This window comes from Delphinus delphis, chromosome 9, assembly GCF_949987515.2.
Source record: "Delphinus delphis chromosome 9, mDelDel1.2, whole genome shotgun sequence".
In the NCBI taxonomy this organism is placed as follows: domain Eukaryota; kingdom Metazoa; phylum Chordata; class Mammalia; order Artiodactyla; family Delphinidae; genus Delphinus; species Delphinus delphis.
Genome location: NC_082691.1, coordinates 51775019 through 51795279, shown reverse-complemented (window position 1 = coordinate 51795279; position 20261 = coordinate 51775019). Strand labels below are relative to the sequence as shown.

Genomic DNA, 20261 nt, shown 5'->3' with positions numbered 1-20261 from the left:
TTTGCTGCCTTCAGCTTGATAGTTTCCCATTACTTAGGGACTTTTCTGAATAAGAGTGGTGGTGATATAAATTAATATGATTTTTTAAAATATTGTATAATGAAATGTGACAAAAATCTAGAAGCTCTGTGTAACTCACTGAATTAGTATTTTTCAGAAGATCAGTATATGGTTTTTTACAATTATGCATGGGTAAAAGATTTATTCAAAATGCAAGGTAGACCAATGGATTTTAATGTAATAGAGTACAAAAGTTCATTTCATAAGATATCATATTTTATATTGCAAGTAATCTTTAAGAAATGACCACTTGTTGAATTTTTAGCGTAGTATCAAATATGACTATTCACAGTTATTTGAAAAGGCTATTTTAAAATACTTCTCCCTTTTGTGATTATATAAGGCTGGATTTTTTTCATATGCTTGAACCCAAATGACACATATCACAACACATTGAATGCTATGAGAATCTGTCTGTCTTCTGTTAGCCAGATATTAAATAAAATTTGTAAACATGTAAAACAATGCCATTGTGCTCACTTAATTTTCAAAAAATGTATAGTTATTTTTTCATTTTAAGATATTAGGAATGTTAACTATGTAATGATATTAGGAATGTTAAATATGTAATGAGTTTATTTTTTTAATTAATAAATGTTTTAAAATATCTTTTAATTTTTAATATGATGAATATCTATATAATTCACATAAACAAAGTTCTTAGGAATCTTTTCATTTTTAAATTTTTATTGGGGTATACTTGATTTACAATGTTGTGTTTCTGCTGTACAGCAAAGTGAATGAGTTATACATGTACATATATCCACTCTTTTTTAGATTCTTTTCACATTACAGAGTATTGAGTAGAGTTCCCTGTAATATACAGTAGGTCCTTATTAGTTACCTATTTTATATATAGTAGTGTGTATATGTCCATCCCAATCTCCCAATAGGAATCTTCAGTAATTTTTAAAGTTGTGAAAGTTGTAAAAGTCTACTACCAAAAAGTTTAAAAATTGCTGATCTGATCAATATTCCTGGTTCCTCTAAGAAGGAATATATCTGTCTCCATCCTCTGGTTATCATTCTATTGAATGAGTATTTAAAGACCTAAAGAAAGGGTGACTATATATTCTCTTTTAATTACTGTTTTTATGATTTAGCCATATACTTCACACTTATATTTTTACTTTATACTTAACTTTCAACTTCAGCCTAAAGTGTTTGGTGTTTTCTTTTAATTTTTATTGGAGTATAGTTGCTTTATAATATTGTGTTAGTTTCTACTGTACAGCAAAGTGAATCAGCAATACGAATACATATATCCCCTCTTTTTTGAATTTCCTTCCCATTTAGGTACCACACAACATTGAATAGAGTTCCCTGGGCTATTATAGTAGGTTCTCATTAGTTATCTATTTTATACATAGTATCAATAGTGTATATATGTCAATCCCAGCCTCCCAATTCATCCCAGCCTGCCTTATCCCTTTAGTATCCATACATTTGTTCTCTATGTCTGTGTCTCTATTTCTGCTTTGTATATACGATTGTCTAAACCAATTTTTTCAGGTTCCACATATATGCTTTAATATACGATATTTGTTTTTCTCTTTCTGACTTACTTCACTCTGTATGAGTCTCTAGGTCCATCCATGTCTCTACAAATGACCCAGTTTTGTTCCTTTTTATGGCTGGGTAATATTCCATTGTATATATGTACCACATTTTCTTTATTTCATTCTTCTGTTGATGAACATTTAGGTTGCTTCCATGTCCTGGCTTTTGTAAATAGTGCTGCAGTGAACATTGGGGGTGCATGTGTCTATGCCCAGTAATGGGATTGCTGGGTTATATGGTAGTTCTGTTTTTCGTTTTTTAAGGAATCTCCCTACTGTTCTCCATAGTGGCTCTATCAATTTACATTCCCATCAACAGTGCAAGAGGCTTCCCTTTTCTCCACAACCTCTCCAGCATTTATTGTTTGTGGATTTTTTGATAATGGCCATTCTGACCAGTGTGAGGTGATACCTCATTGTAGTTTTCATTTGCATTGCTCAAATAATCAGTGATGTTGAGCATCTTTTCTTATGTTTGTTGGCCATCTGTATGTCTTCTTTGGAGCAATGTCTATTTAGGTTTTCCACCCATTTTTTGATTGGGTTTGTTTTTTTGATATTGAGCTGCATGAGCTGTTTGTATATTTGGAGATTAATGCTTTGTCAGTTGATTTGTTTGCAAATATATTCTCCCATTCTGAGGGTTATCTTTTCATGTTGTTTATGCTTTCCTTTGCTGTGCAAAGCTTTTTAAGTTTAATTAGGTCCCATTTCTTTATTTTTGTTTTTAATCTCATTATTCTAGGAGGTGGATCAAAAAAGATCTTGATGCAATTTATGTCAAAGAGTGTTCCGCCTATGTTTTCCTCTAAGAGTTTTATAGTGTCTGGCCTTTCATTTACGTCTTTAATCCATTTTGAGTTTATTTTTGTGTATGGTGTTAGGGAGTGTTCTAATTTCATTCTTTTACATGTAGCTGTCCAGTTTTCCCAGCACCACTTATTGAAGAGGCTGTCTTCACTCCATTGTATATACTGGCCTTCTTTGTCATAGATTAAGTGACAATAGGTGCATGGGTTTATCTCTGGGCTTTCTATCCTGAACCATTGATCTATATTTCTGTTTTTGTGCCAGCACTATACTGTCTTGATTACTGTAGCTTTGTAGTATAGTCTGAAGTCAGGGAGTCTGATTCCTCCAGCTCCATTTCTTTTCCTCAAGATTGCTTTTGCTATTCGAGGTCTTTTGTGTTTCTGTGCAAATTGTAAAATTTCTTGTTCTTTTCTATGAAAAATCCCATTGGTAATTTGATGGGGATTGCACTGAATCTGTAGATTGCTTTCGGTGTATAGTCATTTTCACAATATTGATTCTTTCAATCTAAGAACATGATATATGTCTCCATCTGTGTCATCTTTGATTTCTTTCATTATTATCTTATAGTTTTCTGTGTACAGGTCTTCTGCCTCCTTAAGTAGGTTTATTCCTAGGTATTTTATTCTTTTTGTTGCAATGGTAAATGGGATTGTTTCCTTAATTTCTCTTTCTGATCTTTCATTGTTAGTATATAGGAATACAAGAGATTTTTGTGTATTAATTTTGTATCCTGCAACTTTACTAAATTCATTAATTAGCTCTAGTAGTTTTTTGGTGGCATCTTCAGGATTTTCTATGTATAGTATCATGTCATCTGCAAACAGTGACACTTTTACTACTTCTTTGCCAATTTGGATTCCTTTTATTACTTTTTCTTCTCTGATTGCTGTGACTAGGACTTCCAATACTATGTTGAATAATAGTGGAGAGAGTGGGCACTCTTGTCTTGTTCGTGATTTTAGAGGAAATGCTTTCAGTTTTTTACCATTGACAGTAATGTTTGCTGTGGGTTTGTCATATATGGCCTTTATTATGTTGAGGTAGGTTCCCTCTGCCCACTTTCTGGAGAGTTTTTATCATAAGTGGATGTTGAATTTTGTCAGAAGCTTTTTCTGCATCTATTGAGATGATCGTATGGTTTTTATTCTTCAATTTGTTAATATGGTGTATCACATTGATTGATTTGCATATATTGAAGAATCCTTGCATCCCTGGTATAAATCCCACTTGATCATGGTGTATGATTTTTTTAATGTGTTGCCGGATTCAGTTTGCTAGTATCTTGTTGAGGATTTTTGCATCTATGTTCATCAGTGATATTGGCTTGTAATTTTCTTTTTTTGTGATATCTTTGTCTGCTGTTGGTATCAGGGTGATGGTGGCCTCATAGAATGAGTTTGGGCACGTTCCATCCTGTGCAATTTTTTGGAAGAGTTTGAGAAGGATACGTATTAGCTCTTCTCTAAATGTTTGATAGAATTCACCTGTGAAACCGTCTGGTCGTGGACTGTTTGTTGGAAGATTTTTAATCACATTTTCAATTTCAGTATTTGTGATTGGTCTGTTCATATTTTCTATTTCTTCCTGGTCCAGTCTTGGAAGGTTGTAGTTTTTTAAGAATTTGTCCATTTCTTCCAGGTTGTCCATTTTATTGGCATATAGTTGCTTGTAGTAGTCTTTTATGATCCTTTGTATTTCTGTGGTGTCAGTTGTAACTTCTCCTTTTTCATTTTTAATTCTATTGATTTGAGTCTTCTCCCGTTTTTTCTTGATGAGTCTGGCTAATGGTTTATCAATTTTGTTTATCTTCTCAAAGAACCAAGTTTTAGTTTTATTGATCTTTGCTATCATTTCTTTCATTTTTTCTTCATTTATTTCTGATCTAATCTTTATGATTTCTTTTCTTCTGCTAACTCTGGGGTTTTTTTGTTCTTCTTTCCCGAATTGCTTTAGGTGTAAGGTTAGGTTGTTTATTTGAGATGTTTCTTGTTTCTTGAGGTAGGATTGTATTGCTATAAACTTCCCTCTTAGAACTGCTTTTGCTGCATCACATAGGTTTTGGGTCGTCGTGTTTTCATTGTCATTTGTCTCTAGGTATTTTTTTATGCCCTCTTTGATTTCTTCGGTGATCTCTTTGCTCTTTAGTAGCGTATTGTCTAGCCACCATGGATTTGTGTTTTTTACAGATTTTATCCTATAATTCATTTCTAATCTCATAGTGTTGTGGTTGAAAAAGATGCTTGATATGGTTTCAATTTTCTTAAATTTACCAAGGCTTGCTTTGTGACCCAAGGTGTGATCTACCCTGCGGAATGTTTTCTGTGCACTTGAGAAGAAAGTGAATCCTGCTACTTTTGGATAGAATGTCCTATAAATATCAGTTAAGTCTATCTGGTCCAGTGTGTCATTAAGGCTTGTGTTTCCTTATTAATTTTCTGTCTGGATGATCTATCCATTTGTGTAAGTGGAGTGTTAAAATCCCCCACTATTTTTGTGTTAATGTTGATTTCCCTTTTTATGCCCATTAGGGTTTGCCTGATGTATTGAGGTGCTCCTATGTTGGGTGGATAAATATTTACAATTGCTATATCTTCTTCTTGGACTGTTCCCATAATCATTATGTAGTGTCCTTCCTTATCTCTTGTTAGTCTTCATTTTAAAGTCTATTTTGTCTGATATGAGTAATGCTACTCCATCTTTCTTTTGATTTCCATTTGCATGGAGTATCTTTTTCTGTCCCCTCACTTTCAGCCGGTATGTGTCCGTAGGTCTGCAGTGGATCTGCTGTAGACAACATATATTGGGTCTTGTTTTTGTATCCATTTATCCAGTCAGTGTCTTTTGATTGGAGCATTTAATGCATTTACATGTAAGGTAATTATCAATATGTATGTTTCTATTACCATTTTCTTAATTGTTTTGGGTTTGTTTTTGTAGGTCTTTTTCTTCTCTTGAGTTCCCTACCTCGAGAAGTTCTTTTAGCATTTGTTGCAAAGCTGGTCTGGTGTTCGTGAATTCTCTTAGCTTTTGCTTGTCTGTAAAGCTTTTGATCTCTCCATCAAATCTGAATGAGAACCTTGTTGGGTAGAGTAATCTTGGTTGTAGTTTTTTCCCTTTCATCACTTTAATTATATCCTGCCACTCGCTTCTTGCCTGCAGCGTTTTTGCTGAAAGATCAGCTGATAACCTTATGGAGATTCCCTTGTATGTTATTTGTTGCTTTTCCCTTGCTGCTTTTAATATTTTTTCTTTGTATTTAATTTTTGTTAGCTTGGTTAATCGTGTCTCGTCTTGTTTCTCCTTGGGTTTATCCTGTCCGGGACTCTGCGCTTCATGGACTTGATTGACTGTTTCCTTCCCCATGTTAGGGAAGTTTTCCACTATAATCTCTTCACATATTTTCTCAGATGCTTTCTCTTTTTCCTCTGGGACCCCTATAATTGAAATGTTGGTGCGTTAATGTTGTCCCAGAGGTCCCTGTGACTGTCTTCAATTCTTTTCATTCTTTTTTCTTTATTTTGGTCTGCAGTAGTTATTTCCACTATTTTATCTTCCAGGTCACTTATCCTTTCTTCCACCTCGGTTGTTCTGCTGTTGATTCCTTCTAGTGTATTTTAAATTTCATTTATTGTGTTGTTCATCACTGTTCATTTGTTCTTTAGTTCTTCTAGATCCTTGTTAAATATTTCTTGTATTTTCTCCATTCTATTTTCAAGATTTTGGATCATCATTTCTACCATTACTCTGAATTCTTTTTCAGGTAGATTGCCTATTTCCTCTTCATTCATTTTGTTGTGGGTTTTTATCTTGCTCTTTTGTCTGCAACATATTTCTCTGTCTTCTCATTTTTTACTAACTTACTGTGTTTTGTCTCCTTTTGCCAGGCTGCAGGGTTGTAGTTCCTCTTGCTTCTGGTGTCTGCCCCCAGTGGGCGAGGTTGGTCCAGTGGCTTGTGTAGGCTTCCTGGTGGCGGGGACTGTGTTCTGGTGGGCGGAGCTGGATCTTGTCCCTCTGTTGGGCAGGGCCACGTCAAGTGGTGTGTTTTGGGGTGTCTGTGGGCTTAATACGACTTTAGACACCTGTCTCTGGTGTTTTCTTTGTTCTTAATTGTTTGGAGATCAGTGGCTCATAATTTCTTTATTAAAGCCTTTAAGATCCTATACTAGAATCAGAAATTACCTTATTGCTCTCCTTTACTAAGAATAAGCAACTGTCATCTCTTTAATCTGTGTATGTTTTGTTTTTCAAAATTTATTTACGTAGTACAGAGAAAATGACAAATCATGATTATTTTAAATGATTAGTTGATTTTGGAATTAAATTACTCTTCTTAACACTATGTCATATAGAATAAGGATAAATAGCATTTACGCATCATCATTAAGTAAAATACCAACTCTGTTTTAACTATTTGTGTTTTAGATAGCTTCAGTTATTTCACCATGTGTAACCTTGCTTAAACTTTCTAACAGATTGATGGCCATTATTTTCTCATGCTGCCTTATGTAATCTGGCATACCTGCCTGCTAGCTTCAGTATAGACCCTGGCTAAGCTTGCCTAGATTCCTGACACATGACATATATGGGTATACAAAGGAATATACCTAGCCAGAGACAAAATACTTTAGTTCCCATAAAGTAAATTACCCATTTGCAGTAAGGCCTTATTTTATCCCCATTTCCTTTAGCTTTATGGTACCTGCAACAGCAGGCATCACTTTCCCCTCTTCTCAGGCAGAATAATACAGCAAAAGAAGGGTAGTTTACAGTTTAGGAGCTAGTTTGCCTCTGTATCTCTCTGAACCTAGTTTACATTATACCATATCACAGTGCTTCTTTCATGGGAAACTAAATTCATATTCATAAATAGTTACTACTTAATGTAGCAAAAAGACTGTTTAGACTTTGGAGTCAGCATGTTCTAGTTTGGATATACAGTTCATTAGTTGTAGCTTCTTAGGAAAGTCATGTATAAAATGGGGAATTAGAGTGCTTATTCCTTAGATTTTACAGGATAGCTTCTTGTGCTTCCTTGGAAATAAAAGGAGCCTGTCTTTTGGTATAAGTAAAATATAAAATCTTTATTAAAGCATGTCTTTATCAAAGCATATGTTAATACTAAACTTTGAGAATTAAAATAGAGTTTCCAGTTATTGATATCTATTTTTTTGACTCATGTTTCAGGAGTTATTAAATTCTTTTAAATTGTTCAATGCAGTTCTTTTCTCCTAACCTCCCTTGTATGCAAACACTATAAGGGCAGGGAGTTAATCTGTTTTCTTAACAATATGCCTAACTTCTAAAATAGTACCTGGCAAACAACGACTGCTCAAAAATAATGTTGCATGGAAGAAAAGTTTTAAAAGCAACTGAAAGTGTATGTGTATGTTAAGTGACTGGGAGGATAAGAGTGTTATGGCAAGAAACTGAGGCCCTAAGAGAGAAGACTGTTATTTTGGGGGGAGCTCAACTGAATATGATATAATGATGAAATATGCAAGAGAAATGGGACTCTGAGAAGTTAGAATATGATCTAAAGGTCACATTAGACAGGGTGAAAGAGAATTAAGAATTATCACAGAAATGATAGTAGAAGCCCTTTGAGAGAAACCATGATTCTGCTACCACAGTCTATTATTTGGGTTCTGATAAAAGTTTACAGCTTACAAAGTGTATTCATAGAAACCATTGAAAGATAAGTGACTTTAAGAGTAGATGTGCTCTCTGAAAGGAGGGAATGTGTATGGAGAAGTAAATAGATTCAGGAAGTGAATTTGCTTCCAGTAAGGGGATAGGAAAGTGAAGCCATCTTCATGGGTAAAAGATTGTACTGAAAAAAATTAAGAAGTCTGTTAAAAAGATGTGTAGTAGGGCTTCCCTGGTGGCGCAGTGGTTGATAGCCCGCCTGCCGATGCAGGGGACACGAGTTCATGCCCCGGTCCGGGAGGATCCCACATGCCGCGGAGTGGCTGGGCCCGTGAGCCATGGCCGCTGAGCCTGCATGTCCGGAGCCTGTGCTCCGCAACGGGAGAGGCCATGGCAGTGAGAGGCCCGCGTGCCGCAAAAAAAAAAAAGTGTAGTTATGGAAACCGAGGTGATACAGAGGTCAGGATATAAATGGATTATTAGCAGTTTCAGATTAAAAACAAGAATTGAGGACAGTGATAAGAATTTAGCTCTTAGGAAGTTCTTAGTGATGTGAAAGAGTGCAATTTTAGTACAGTGATCAGAATAGGGTCATACTGAAGTGGAGATTAAATGTAGAAGAAATATAGGTAGCAGATATAAACTGACTGTTTGATAATTAACAGTGAAAGAATCTAGAAAAACAGATGGTTTCTGGATGGGTTATTAGGGTCAAATGAAAGGGATTTTTTTTTCCAGGTTAATGTTTTCCTTATTCCATCTTCCTGCCAATTATCTCCTGTCCTTGTTCCAGAATTAACCTTATATGCAAATAGTAAAATAAACTTCATACTTACTGGCATAGTTATAGAAAGGTGCCTATCTAAAACTTACATATCAATTATAAATTTATAGTTCTGTTTATTCATTCATGTAAATTAAAGAAGGTACTACTTTTTAAATTAAACATAATAAAAAAGTAGTAATATGAATCAATAAAATTAGAATATCCGGCTTTACAGTTTTAGTACAAAATATTTATGCAGGTATTGTACTATGTCTAATAAATTTGAGAATCTTTCCTGAATAAATATGTATAAAGAAGCTATTTTAATACTTTAACTTCAGAATAATAACGTTTGTTTGGTTTGATTAATCAGAGTCTGGCAGATTGGGTATAAGAACATTTGCAAAATTATCACACTATCTCTTCCCTCTATTGGGGAGGATCTAGAATTGTTTAATGAGAGAGAGATTGATAGAGAAAGAGAGCTTTCTCCATATCAGCTGACATCCTTCCAACTTGTATTAAATTCCGTGCTGATAATTCCTTGTATTAAATTCCATGGTTTGTTTCTCTCCTGAACAAACTAAAAGAGAAAATAAATGATATATTGGAAATAGTGATAGGAAAGGCTAAATAAATGTGGTTGTACAGAATCTTATAGACTCTGAATTAATTTTAATAATTTATTTCTAAATTAAATTTTTAAGAATATGAAATCTTTTTTATTCTTAATAATGCCTCTTAGAAGAAGTTTTAATCTTGAACACATTTTTAGAGTATTGTCTAGATTTTTGTTATTCATTATAATCCACTATAATTCAACCATTATAAATACAGGGAGATATCACTGAGAATATTATCATCAGTTGTTGACTTAGGGAAAATATTTTTCCTTTTTTTTTCTTTTAAACTATGAAGCAACATTATGGTTATATAAATAAATAAAACTATTCACATTCCTGCCTCCCTTAAACAACTGTTAGAATTATTCCTTGTTCCCTTCTAGTTTTAGCTATAAGTGTTCATAGATAGACTTTTCAATGACTTTATAATTTTCTATTGTATAGAAAGACCATGATTTATGTTTCCCATTTTTCCTATAACCAGACATTTAAGTTACTACAGATTTTTCTATTCAAAATAACAGTATATTGAATGTCATTGTTCCTATTGATTTTTATTCTTTAAGTTATTTCCTTTAGGATAAATTCCAGGAGTAGGTTTACTTGGTCAAAGACTATCAACCATATATTAGTTGGTTATATATATTACATATATTAGGTATATATTTATGTTGATTATATATATAATATATATGTTAGCTATCATGTAACTTGTGTAAGATCATATAGCTAAAAAGTGACAGAACTGGGATTAGAGTCTGGCAGTCTGTACTAGATACCATGTTCTTGACCAGTCGGCTACACTGCTGGCTTGAGAGAGCTACAATTCTATCTTAATATATTCCCAATAAAAGTAATATTCATTCAGTTCATCTATCAAAATTATAGCAAGAGTCTGCTCTGTGTCTGACACTGTATTGGGGATTCAAGAAAGAACAGGATATAGACCCTGCCATAGAAGGCTGTAAACCAAGTGGGAGAAGGGAAAAGATATGTAAGAAAGTAACTATGATACAATGTAATGAATTATATAATTAGAATATTATAGGAAGACAAAGAAGGGAATGACCAAATGCCACTGGAGGAGGCCGCCTTGTGTAAAGAGGCTTCTAAGTAGGGCTGGGTTTGTTTAGATGGCTAGGTCAGGTCTTGGGGAACCAAAGAGCAGAGCAAGCAATGAAGAGCCTACAAATGTACTGCAGGGGTCAGAAGGCCATAAAGGCTATGTAGGACTGTAGAGAAAATATGCACAGTTAGGGTTTTCTGAGCAAATTTTATCAGAAGTTGGGACCTGGGCTTAAAAGACAAGCCTTGGAAGTTAAACTTTGACTGAGTAGAGATTGAGAACTCCAGAGAGGTTTACCTCTCAGGAGATACATGTTTACATTTGAATAAGGTGTGGATGAGACCTAAGACCATTGAGATGTTCCCTAAGTTGTAAGACTCAGAGATGCTAGTCTTATCTTCTGCCCAGAAACATATTTTACATTCCAAACCATAAGAACCCAGGATCTTCCCTAGGACAATTTGTTCACACTCAAGGATAGGTTCCCCCACTCTGACACCCCCCCACCCGCTTCTCTCCCCACCTCCCCCCATCTCCAGAGGGGAGGAGGTCTGCTATACAAGCCTTCCAGAGTCTTATTTTTGCAGCTAATTGCTTTATTAACTTCCTATTGTTGCTGTAACAAATTACCACAAACTTGGTGACTTAACGCAAATTTACTATCTTAAAGCTCTGGAGATCAGAAGTCTCAAATGGTTTCACTGGATTAAACTCAAGGTTTTGGCAGAGCTGTGTTCCTTCTGCAGGCTCCTGGGTAGAATCCCTTACCTTACCTTTTCCAGTTTCCAAAAGCTGCCTGCACTTCTTGGCTTGTGACCCCTTCTACCATTTTTAAAGACAGAAGCATAGCATCTTCGAATATCTCTCTGATTCTCACCCTCCTGTTTTTCTCTTCTAAGGACTCAAGATTACATTGGGCCCACCTGGATAATCTAGGATAATTTCCCAATGTCAAGAACCTTAACTTAATCTTATCTGCGAAGTCCCTTTTACCGTGTAAGGTAACATATTCACAGGTTCCAGGAATTAGGACATAAACCTCTTTGGGGTGGGGACATTAGTCTGCCTGTCACATTCGCCCACAGTGCAGACCCCAGTACATGTATTGTACTGTGATGTCTGATCGGGCTTGGATTGCATTACCCCAGTGGTAAGAGTTGGGTTATGAGGGACTGGCATGGTTATTATAAGTAATAATATTTCATTTGTTTCTGCTTCAGAGACTTCATGTCTTACTTTCAGGCTAGTTTTGAAGGGCTATATTGCCGAGCTGTGTAGAATCTTGAATTATAAAAACAGGAAATATGCAGAGTTGTTCTGAAAGTCGTCTGGGACCTTCTACTACTTTAGGACAACTTACTCAGCCTTTTTCTGATAAGAGCGTTCCACCTTGGCTAACTCATTCAAATTGAAAAGCCCATCCTAGTTGCTTTTTGGTCAGGGTTTTTGTTTTTTCTTGTTCTAAGCTGAAACTAACCTAAAAACAATTCAGGTGAATCTAGGATTTAAGAGTTTGACTCTGCTTCCTTCCCATTGCTCTTCTGCACTTGGACATAGGAACGCAAATGATACCAGCCCTCCGCAGTAAATGTGAGTCATCTTCAGATATGGGACTGTATGCCCATTTCATAGTGTATTTGTGTTTTTTAGTACAGGCTGACTGTATTTTAGTAGGTTTTATCCAACTCATTTTCCAGTATCCTATTATGGCCACTGAACTGGCTCAAATATTAATCCATTGACCCTAGCTCAAGGATGTAGTGGATGCTAGGCATGGATGCTAGGCACAACTCTCAGATCTGGGTTTGGCAATAGCTAAGGCAGCTCACCTAGACCTACCATTGGTAAGGGCTGCCACCTTGGAATTAGATCTTTTTCTCCCAGAACTAACCATAGCTTACTCCCCTCAAAAAGTATTACACCGTGTAATATGTGCCTTATTCTTTCAAAGCCTAGCCAAAGACTTAGGTAGAGAAATTTTTCCTAGATTTAACATTTAACATTCCCACTAGCTCCCAGACTTATGCATTGCTTGCTTCGCTTATATTGTCACCATCCTTATTAAGTAAATATGTACTCAAGAAAAAAAATAGAGCAGAGCAATAAACAAAAAAAATTGGTGTGGTATGTTTAATACTGTACCTAAGGCATTTATGTTAATTGACATATTAGTCTGTAAGTGGCTCTTTCGGTTCCTTTCCTTCTTCCTCCCCTTCCTTTTATCTTCCTTGTTTCTTCACTTCTCTTTCATTTTCCTTTTCCTTACCTTTCTTTTTTCTTCCTATGCCTTTTCCTCTTTAATTAGCAAATACTGTAAAGATATGCAACTTTGGTTTTTTGGTATTATTATTCTAGAATGGAGTTTTTTATAACTAAGGATTAGTCATTCAATGTATTTTGAAACAGTGCTTCAATAGAAATTGGATTAGCAGCTTAAAAGTAGAGGTTACCTTTTAAATGTATCTTCTGTGTACTATTTCAAGGTAGGAAAAAACTGATTTTCATCCTTTTCCTTTACCATTTTAGGACCTTTCTTTTTGGTAGAGATGGAAATCCAAATAAACGGAATGTGCACAATGAAACATCTATGCATTTGTTATGTATGGGCCCTCAAATTATGATATCGGAAGGAGCCCTTCATCCTCGCTTAGCACGCCCCGCGGAAGATGATTTTAGAAGAGCAGACTGTCTGCAGATGATTTTAAGATGGAAAGGAGCAAAACTTGACCAAGGCGAATATGAGAGAGCAGCTGTTGATGCAGTTGATAACAAAAAGAACACACCCCTGCACTATGCTGCTGCCTCAGGGATGAAAACCTGTGTAGAGGTAAAACTTTGGTGGTGTTTTTTTTTTTAATATTCTGCATGGTAAAATCTGTGTCTTGGTAATGTGTAATAATCAGTTTTGTTTTACTTATCTTAACAGTTAATTTAGCTAGTCATTTCTGTCCCTTTTGTGGTTCTAAAAGAATCAGGAGCCCTTGTTTTAGGGAAAACAAACCCATAAACATTCATCCTTGGAAATAAAATGGAATTAGGAGCAATTGAAAATTTGCTAACATTCCTGAAGATAACAGTCATCATACAAACTCTATCATATTGAGAGTAATAGTTTTAGTAGAGATATGTTTTACATTTTTTGCTTATTTTTAGAAGCCAACTTATAAAATTTATACATTTGGCAAATCTTGACAAGTGGGACCTTTAGCTATATATAGAATTGATCAGTTCCCTAAGCAATTGATAAATATTAATGAATACATTTATTGGGGTCTTTTAAAAACATATATATATTAAAATGTGCTGGTTTTTTCTGTGTAGTCTGCATTAAAGTGCCTGAATACTATATTGTAATTGAGTTTTTCCATATATGTTTTTCATATATATATAAATATCTAACAACAGGCTTAGATAAAATCAACCATATAGTGTAGGATCTTAACTAAGCTAAGAAATCATTACTCTTTGTACTGTCATCACTACTCTACATACAGAAGAACAGGTTTCTCTCAGCTATGTAGAGGTCAGTCCATACATAATTCTTAGAAGTTCTTTTGTATAGATGTACTTAAGTTTCAGTGGGGAGAATTATAGATTGAATCACAGAGTATCCAGTTACCAAAAATGTAGGACTTTATTGGAAAATCAGTGATCCAGATTAAATATATATTAATCAGATTAAAATACATATCTGAAAATTTAGTATTTCCTTAATATTATTCATCTATATAAACTTTATATTTCTAAATTGATAAATATACCAAAAAACATGAAGGTCCTTCATTTTCTTACTCGTGTTAAAAGGTTATGGCCATTTAGGGACTTCCCTGGTGGCACAGTGGTTAAGAATCCTCCTGCCAATGCAGGGGGCACAGGTTCAGTCTCTGCTCCAGGAAGATCCCACATACTGCGGAGTAACTAAGCCCATGTGCCACAACTACTGAGCCTGCGCTCTAGAGACCGCAAGCCACAACTACTGAGCCCACACACCAAAACTACTGAAGCCCGCACACTGTAGAGCCTGCGTGCTGCAACTACTGAAGCCCCCGAGCTCTAGGGCCCGCGTGCAACAACTGCTGAGCCCATGTGCTGCAACTACTGAAGCCCGTGCGACTAGAGCCTGTGCTCCTCAACAAGAGAAGCCACTGCAGTGAGAAGCCCACACACTGCAACAAAGAGTAGCCCCCACTCGCTACAACTAGAGAAAGCCGGCGTGCAGCGAAGAAGACCCACTGCAGCCAAAAATAAATCTAAAAAAAAAAAAAAGGTTATGGCCATTTATATGATTTCTTTAGTGTATCTGAAGTGTCAGTTATTTTCACTTCTAGAACCTTTCTGATCTTATCTTGTGTGTATTGCTGTTGTTTGTGATACTTACTAATCTTTTAGAATCTTTGTCATTTCATCTCTTGGGTTTGTGTCACCTTTGCCCACTAGTTAATTAGTGACAGTCATTAACTTGAAACTAATTTTAAGCTTTGCTTTCTAACTTTGATTCACGGTGTGGTGGAAGGATGTTCTAGGATTTTGCGGGAGGGAGGCTATGGGCAGAATTCCTGAAGGCTTTTTACACAAGTCTTTTTGTATATTGTTCTATGCCCACTTCTTATGAAAGAATCACTGCCTATAGTGACTCATCATTGTTGACGGCACTGCATCATATTTCTCAAGTGAATTAGAGTAGAAAGTATCTTATTCTTGATCGTAATAGTAATGCTCTTAAACTGCTGCTTTAATATCTTGCTTCCAAAAATTCTCTATAAGCATTGCTTTAGTAGTTGTTCATTTTGAAGTATGTTTGCAATGACATGTTATTAAATTATTTTTAAAAACTGAATGTGGTGTTTTTACCAACATTGTTTTTTGCTCAGTGAAGGAAATTAGTACCAGGTTTATTCTGAACTGACAGGCCTGATGATTTGCTTGGTGTGAATGTATGTGTAAGTTTTAACTGTTTGATCTGTCAGCAAATCACTTTATACAAACCACACCATTTAATGACTGTTTTCATTTTTTTGTGTTCAGAAGAGCTCTTTGACTTAATGTAAAACACCTCAAATAGAGCCCTATAAATACCTTCATTGCATTTATTCTAGTTGTCATCAACAGATTTTAGCACATCATTTTACCCATATAAAGCTATCTTAAATCTCTTATATATACTTGACTGTATACCCAGCCTTAGGTCTTAAATGACTTTTGATAATGTTTACTGTTAATTAAACCAGAAGAGTTTCACAGGGAAGTGTACATTAATTTCCAGAGGCCTTATGTTTTCTAGTTCTAGTGAGTAAAACAAATACATTGAAATACATAACCTACTATATAACTGTACTTCTTAGAGAATTAGTCCTCAAGTGTCTTAGTGTTTGTATAAGGTCTTCTAACATTCACTGTGCTCATTGGTACCAAGTATGATATAAAGGGTTTGGGTTGAGTAAAAGACTGTTATCAGATATTTACTAATTTTTTTCATTAAGCTAAGCTATCATAGTATGGTATATAGGGCACTGGTTTCTAGTCTTGGTCCTCACAGAGACTGTCTGTAAGACCTTGAGCGAATCACTCAACTTCTTTGAGATTATCAGTGTCAACCATCCAATAGGAAACTATCACAGTTATCTCAAAAGACCCCTTTTAGTGCTAATTTTCTCTTAATCTGTGATTGCAGTAAAATATATCCCATTTTCAGTGTCTAGCCTTTGAGTTTAAATTGATTATTTTACTCCATGGTTAAGGCCAAGCTATTTTTTTTAACTCTTGAGGACATATCTATGGAAATACGTCTTTTCTAGTTGTTGATGTTTTTCTCTCTGTGTGTTTATTTAAGGACAGAGCTGATAAAGTCAACAGCAGACAATTTCATATGTGCATTTAAACACATACTTTCCTATGGCTTATTATTTTGAACCATATAAATGAAATGTTTAAAAACTTCCCCTTCTCTCTGTAATAATTGTGTTCCATAGTCAGCTAAAGGGACGCACACATACACACACAGAACATAACATAAAAGTATCTTTTTTTTTAATTTATTTATTTTATTTATTTTTGGCTGCATTGGGTCTTTGTTGCTGTGGGCAGGCTTTCTTTAGTTGCGGTGAGTGGGGGACACCCCCCATCGCTGCCCGCTGTGTGTGGGGGGGCCTGGGACCCTTGCTGCGGTGGCCTCTCCCCCTGCAGAGCATGGGCTCCAGGCGCACAGGCTTCAGTAGCTGTGGCTCGCCAGCTCTAGAGCACAGGCTCAGCAGCCGCAGTGCACGGGCCTAGCCGCTCCCTGGCATGTGGGATCTTCCCGGACCAGGGATTTCTGAGGTCCAGCTCTGTGCAGGTGAAAGGTCCCGCGGGGGTCCTGTTTTCTGCTTCCTAGTCTGGGAGAAGAGAGTGTCTGGATCTCTTCAGGGAAATGCAGGAGGTTCAGCAGCCACAGGAGGACAGGGTAGAGGGAAGACTGAATCTAAACGCCTCCCTCCTTTTTCTCTTGTGCTGCTGGCTGCTGCCTCATGCTTTTGCCTCTCTTTCTATCTCTCAGAAGTTGTGCTGAGAGATAAAAACATAGGCCAGAAAAGGGATGCACCCTGGACTGGTGTTTGTGGTGTGTGTGTGTGACTGGTGTTTGTGGTGTGTGTGTGTGTGTGTGTCCCAGAGGCTGGAACCACAGTTCCTCTGTTGAACCCTGGAGGCGGCCCAGTTCCTGATTGGTGGTTACCATGGAGACCCACCTAAGCCTCTTTCACCTGAGCTGTATTATCTGAAGAGGGGGGCTCTCTGACCTGACAGTCACCTGAGAAGATCAGGGGGTGAGAGAGAGCCTGTGTCCAGATGGCATTCTCTGCCCTGTCCTCCCCCAGCAGGCACTTGGGGTGGCACAAACTGGGGGTGCCAGACCATGCTCGCTGCACCCTCTGTAGAGCCCTAGGTGGACCTGCTCAGGGCAGATGTTTCCAGCTACTTGGTGAATGGTTCCTGGCCAGAACCCACTCTTTCTACCCCCTCCCTCCACCAGGAGAGGGGTGATTCAGGAGCAGAGGGCAGGGGCCTTCACCTTTAATCACCACACCCTCACCTGTCCTCTTTGCTAATCGAAATTCTCTCCTTCCCTCAAGTCAAGCTCAAGTGCAGAAAGTTCTTCTGATGTTCTGGAGGAGGGGCGAGACTAAGGAAATAATCCAGGGAGAGGAGGAAAGATGGACTGTGATTATTGAGTTTGAGGTATTTGAGCTAACATGAGGGGCTGGCAGAAGGCCTCCTGTTGCTCTTCTCCCAAATCCCACATTCACATATGGGCCTCCTGCCTGTCTCTGTGCTCTGGGCACTGTCACTTGCAGACTATGCTGGCTTCGGGCCCATGTGGGCCAGACTGCCCCTAACAGACATCAGAAACCGATGCATGCTGCCTTGTGGGGGGCCTCAGGGGTGCTCGAGTGGGCACTAAGCTGCATTGTAATAGACCTCAAGTGATGCTGCACCAGGTACCAGGTGGTAGGGTGACTTCTGGATACACCTTGTCCTGATTGTATTGAAAATAAAGCAGAAGGCATCGCCAAGAAGAAATTAAACCATGCCTGATGAGCTGCCTCACACTGCTTACCCGCCTGCCTGCGTGTTTTGACTGTGTTCCTGGGTGAAACGCCACTTTGCGCTTCCTCTGTGGCTGGTTCCATTAGGCATATCTGCTGTCCCTCCTCATCCAGCTGCTCAAGCAGGGGTCTTGAGTCAGGAGCTGGACCATATACCTCTCTTGACGAGTTCACAGCCCAACAGTCCCAAAGATTGAGAAGGTCTCTTGGGGACGGGAGACTCCCATGTTTTGAGGAGCTGAAGTTGACCTCCTCACACTCACAGTTCCCTGGTGGCCTCCACCCCAGGACCAGCTAAGGCCAGAGCAGCCTGGGGCAGGTAGCCAGGAGTCCCCACCTCTGAGCATCCCACCTCTATCCTGACGCAAGGGCAGAAATTCCAAGGCATTTCCATGCTGGGGAGAAGGGAAGAGTGGGATGAGAAGGCTTTGCTCTCCCTTTGGGAAAGTTGCTAAAAAGTGACGAGAAGAGGTCAGTGACCAAGTCACAAATTCGTTCATGCAGCACGTATGTCTAGAGCACTGTTGTGTGCAGGCATACCAGTTGCTGGCTGAGGGTGTGTGATCCCATTCCCCTCCCCCTCGCTCCACACTTCCCAGCCAAGCCCCCATGAGGCTGGGTCAGATGAGCAGAAGGTGGAATTCTTGTAGGAGAGTGGGGAGCAGAGACAATATTAGGGTTCAGAGCTAAATGCCTTTATCTTCCTGCTGTATAATCTTGGGTCCACCACAGACCATTCTATTTGAATGAAAAAATTCATCCCGTGGATTAGTCTTAAAACCTCACCCTCAAACACACACGTGCACGCATGCACACACACAACGCACACACACGCAATTAATGTAAAAGAGATCATGCCGGTTCTGAGCCATCAAAGGCAGATCCCTCTGCAGCAGTGTGCTAAGGACTCCTGACCTGTGACTTTGGGGAACATGCACCTAGATGACCAGGTTCTTAGCATCCTCCCTCTCGACACAGCTGGCCCCTTCCCTGTACTTTTCAGTGATGCCTTCAACCAGGAGAGGGGGATCATCTCCTCTCTCCTCCCTCCCCCACCTGCTGCCTTGACACCACAAAGAGGGCTCGTTGTTTGTGTTGACTGCCCATTTCTTTTCATCTGTTAACCTGTGGAGGCTTTGTGATTATCCACACTGAGTGTGAGTTTGTACTGGGGAGAGAAGGTGGTTGTGTTTTTTTTCTCTCATTCCACATCAGTGGAGGTTGTCAAAGCATAGGTAAATATTCAGCAACCATTCAAATGGAGAAACACCAATGGGGCCCGTGACATTGCCTCACAAATGGTGTTTGATTAATAAATTGGAGATGTGGAATTGCGAAGCCATTGGTGCAGGGCTGGATTAAAAACATCTTAATCATAGAGTTCTTTTGGGAACTTGCAGGTGTGACAGTATCAGTGGCTAAATATTTTATATATATATGTATATACATATATATACATTTTTATATATATGTATATACATATACATATATATATATGGAATATCTAGCCCTGAAGTTTCTTATGTTATATTGCTGCCTAGTTGACAGTGGACGTTCCAACAGTCTCTCAAATTCATTGTTTCCAAAACTGTACTCAGTCTTCTCTACCAGTTCCTCCTCTTGACTGCCTTATTCCTATTAATGATGCTACCGTTATCCCCATATCTAGTCTTGATACCTGGATTTACCTTGGGACTGTTTTTGTTTTGTTTTGTTTTGTTTTTGCGGCAAACTTATGCCACTCATTTGCAGAACAGAACTCTTCCTTGCCGCTTTTGGCCAGCCCCTTCTTTTTATCTCTGTTGGCCACCTTCTAACAACAGGTGCTTATATCAGATCCTCACTTTGTATTTTTCAGAACTTCCTTGAGTAGGAAAATCTGGAGTTTCACAAATATTTATCATTCAAAATTATTTATGAGATAAAAGTAACACAAAGAGGAGTGGGCTGCAATTGTTTGAAAATTAGAAATGCTTATATGTTGAACATTTATTAAGGCAAACTATAATTAAAGCCCCTTTAATTTTAATTTTTTCATATTTCAAAGAATTATTTCAAGGGTAAGCAAACTTTTTTCTGTGAAAGCCCATATATTTTAGGCAACTGCTCAACTATGCTACAGTATCCTGAAAGCAGCCATAGACA

The 20261-nt window shown here is 37.7% G+C and overlaps 1 protein-coding gene across 6 annotated transcripts in view; it reads left to right on the top strand.

Annotated features, from left to right (window-relative positions):
• Nucleotides 1–20261, top strand: part of ANKIB1 (ankyrin repeat and IBR domain containing 1) — a 159015-nt gene that overhangs the window by 77053 nt on the left and 61701 nt on the right. For 4 of the 6 annotated variants that reach the window (XM_060020553.1, XM_060020550.1, XM_060020556.1 and 1 more), the window contains one exon: nt 13063–13363. In XM_060020553.1, coding sequence (XP_059876536.1) covers nt 13063–13363 — 301 coding nt within the window. Of the gene's footprint in view, nt 1–11454; nt 11538–13062; nt 13364–20261 lie in introns of those variants that run through there. The other 2 variants (XM_060020554.1, XM_060020555.1) reach the window with 2 other exon arrangements.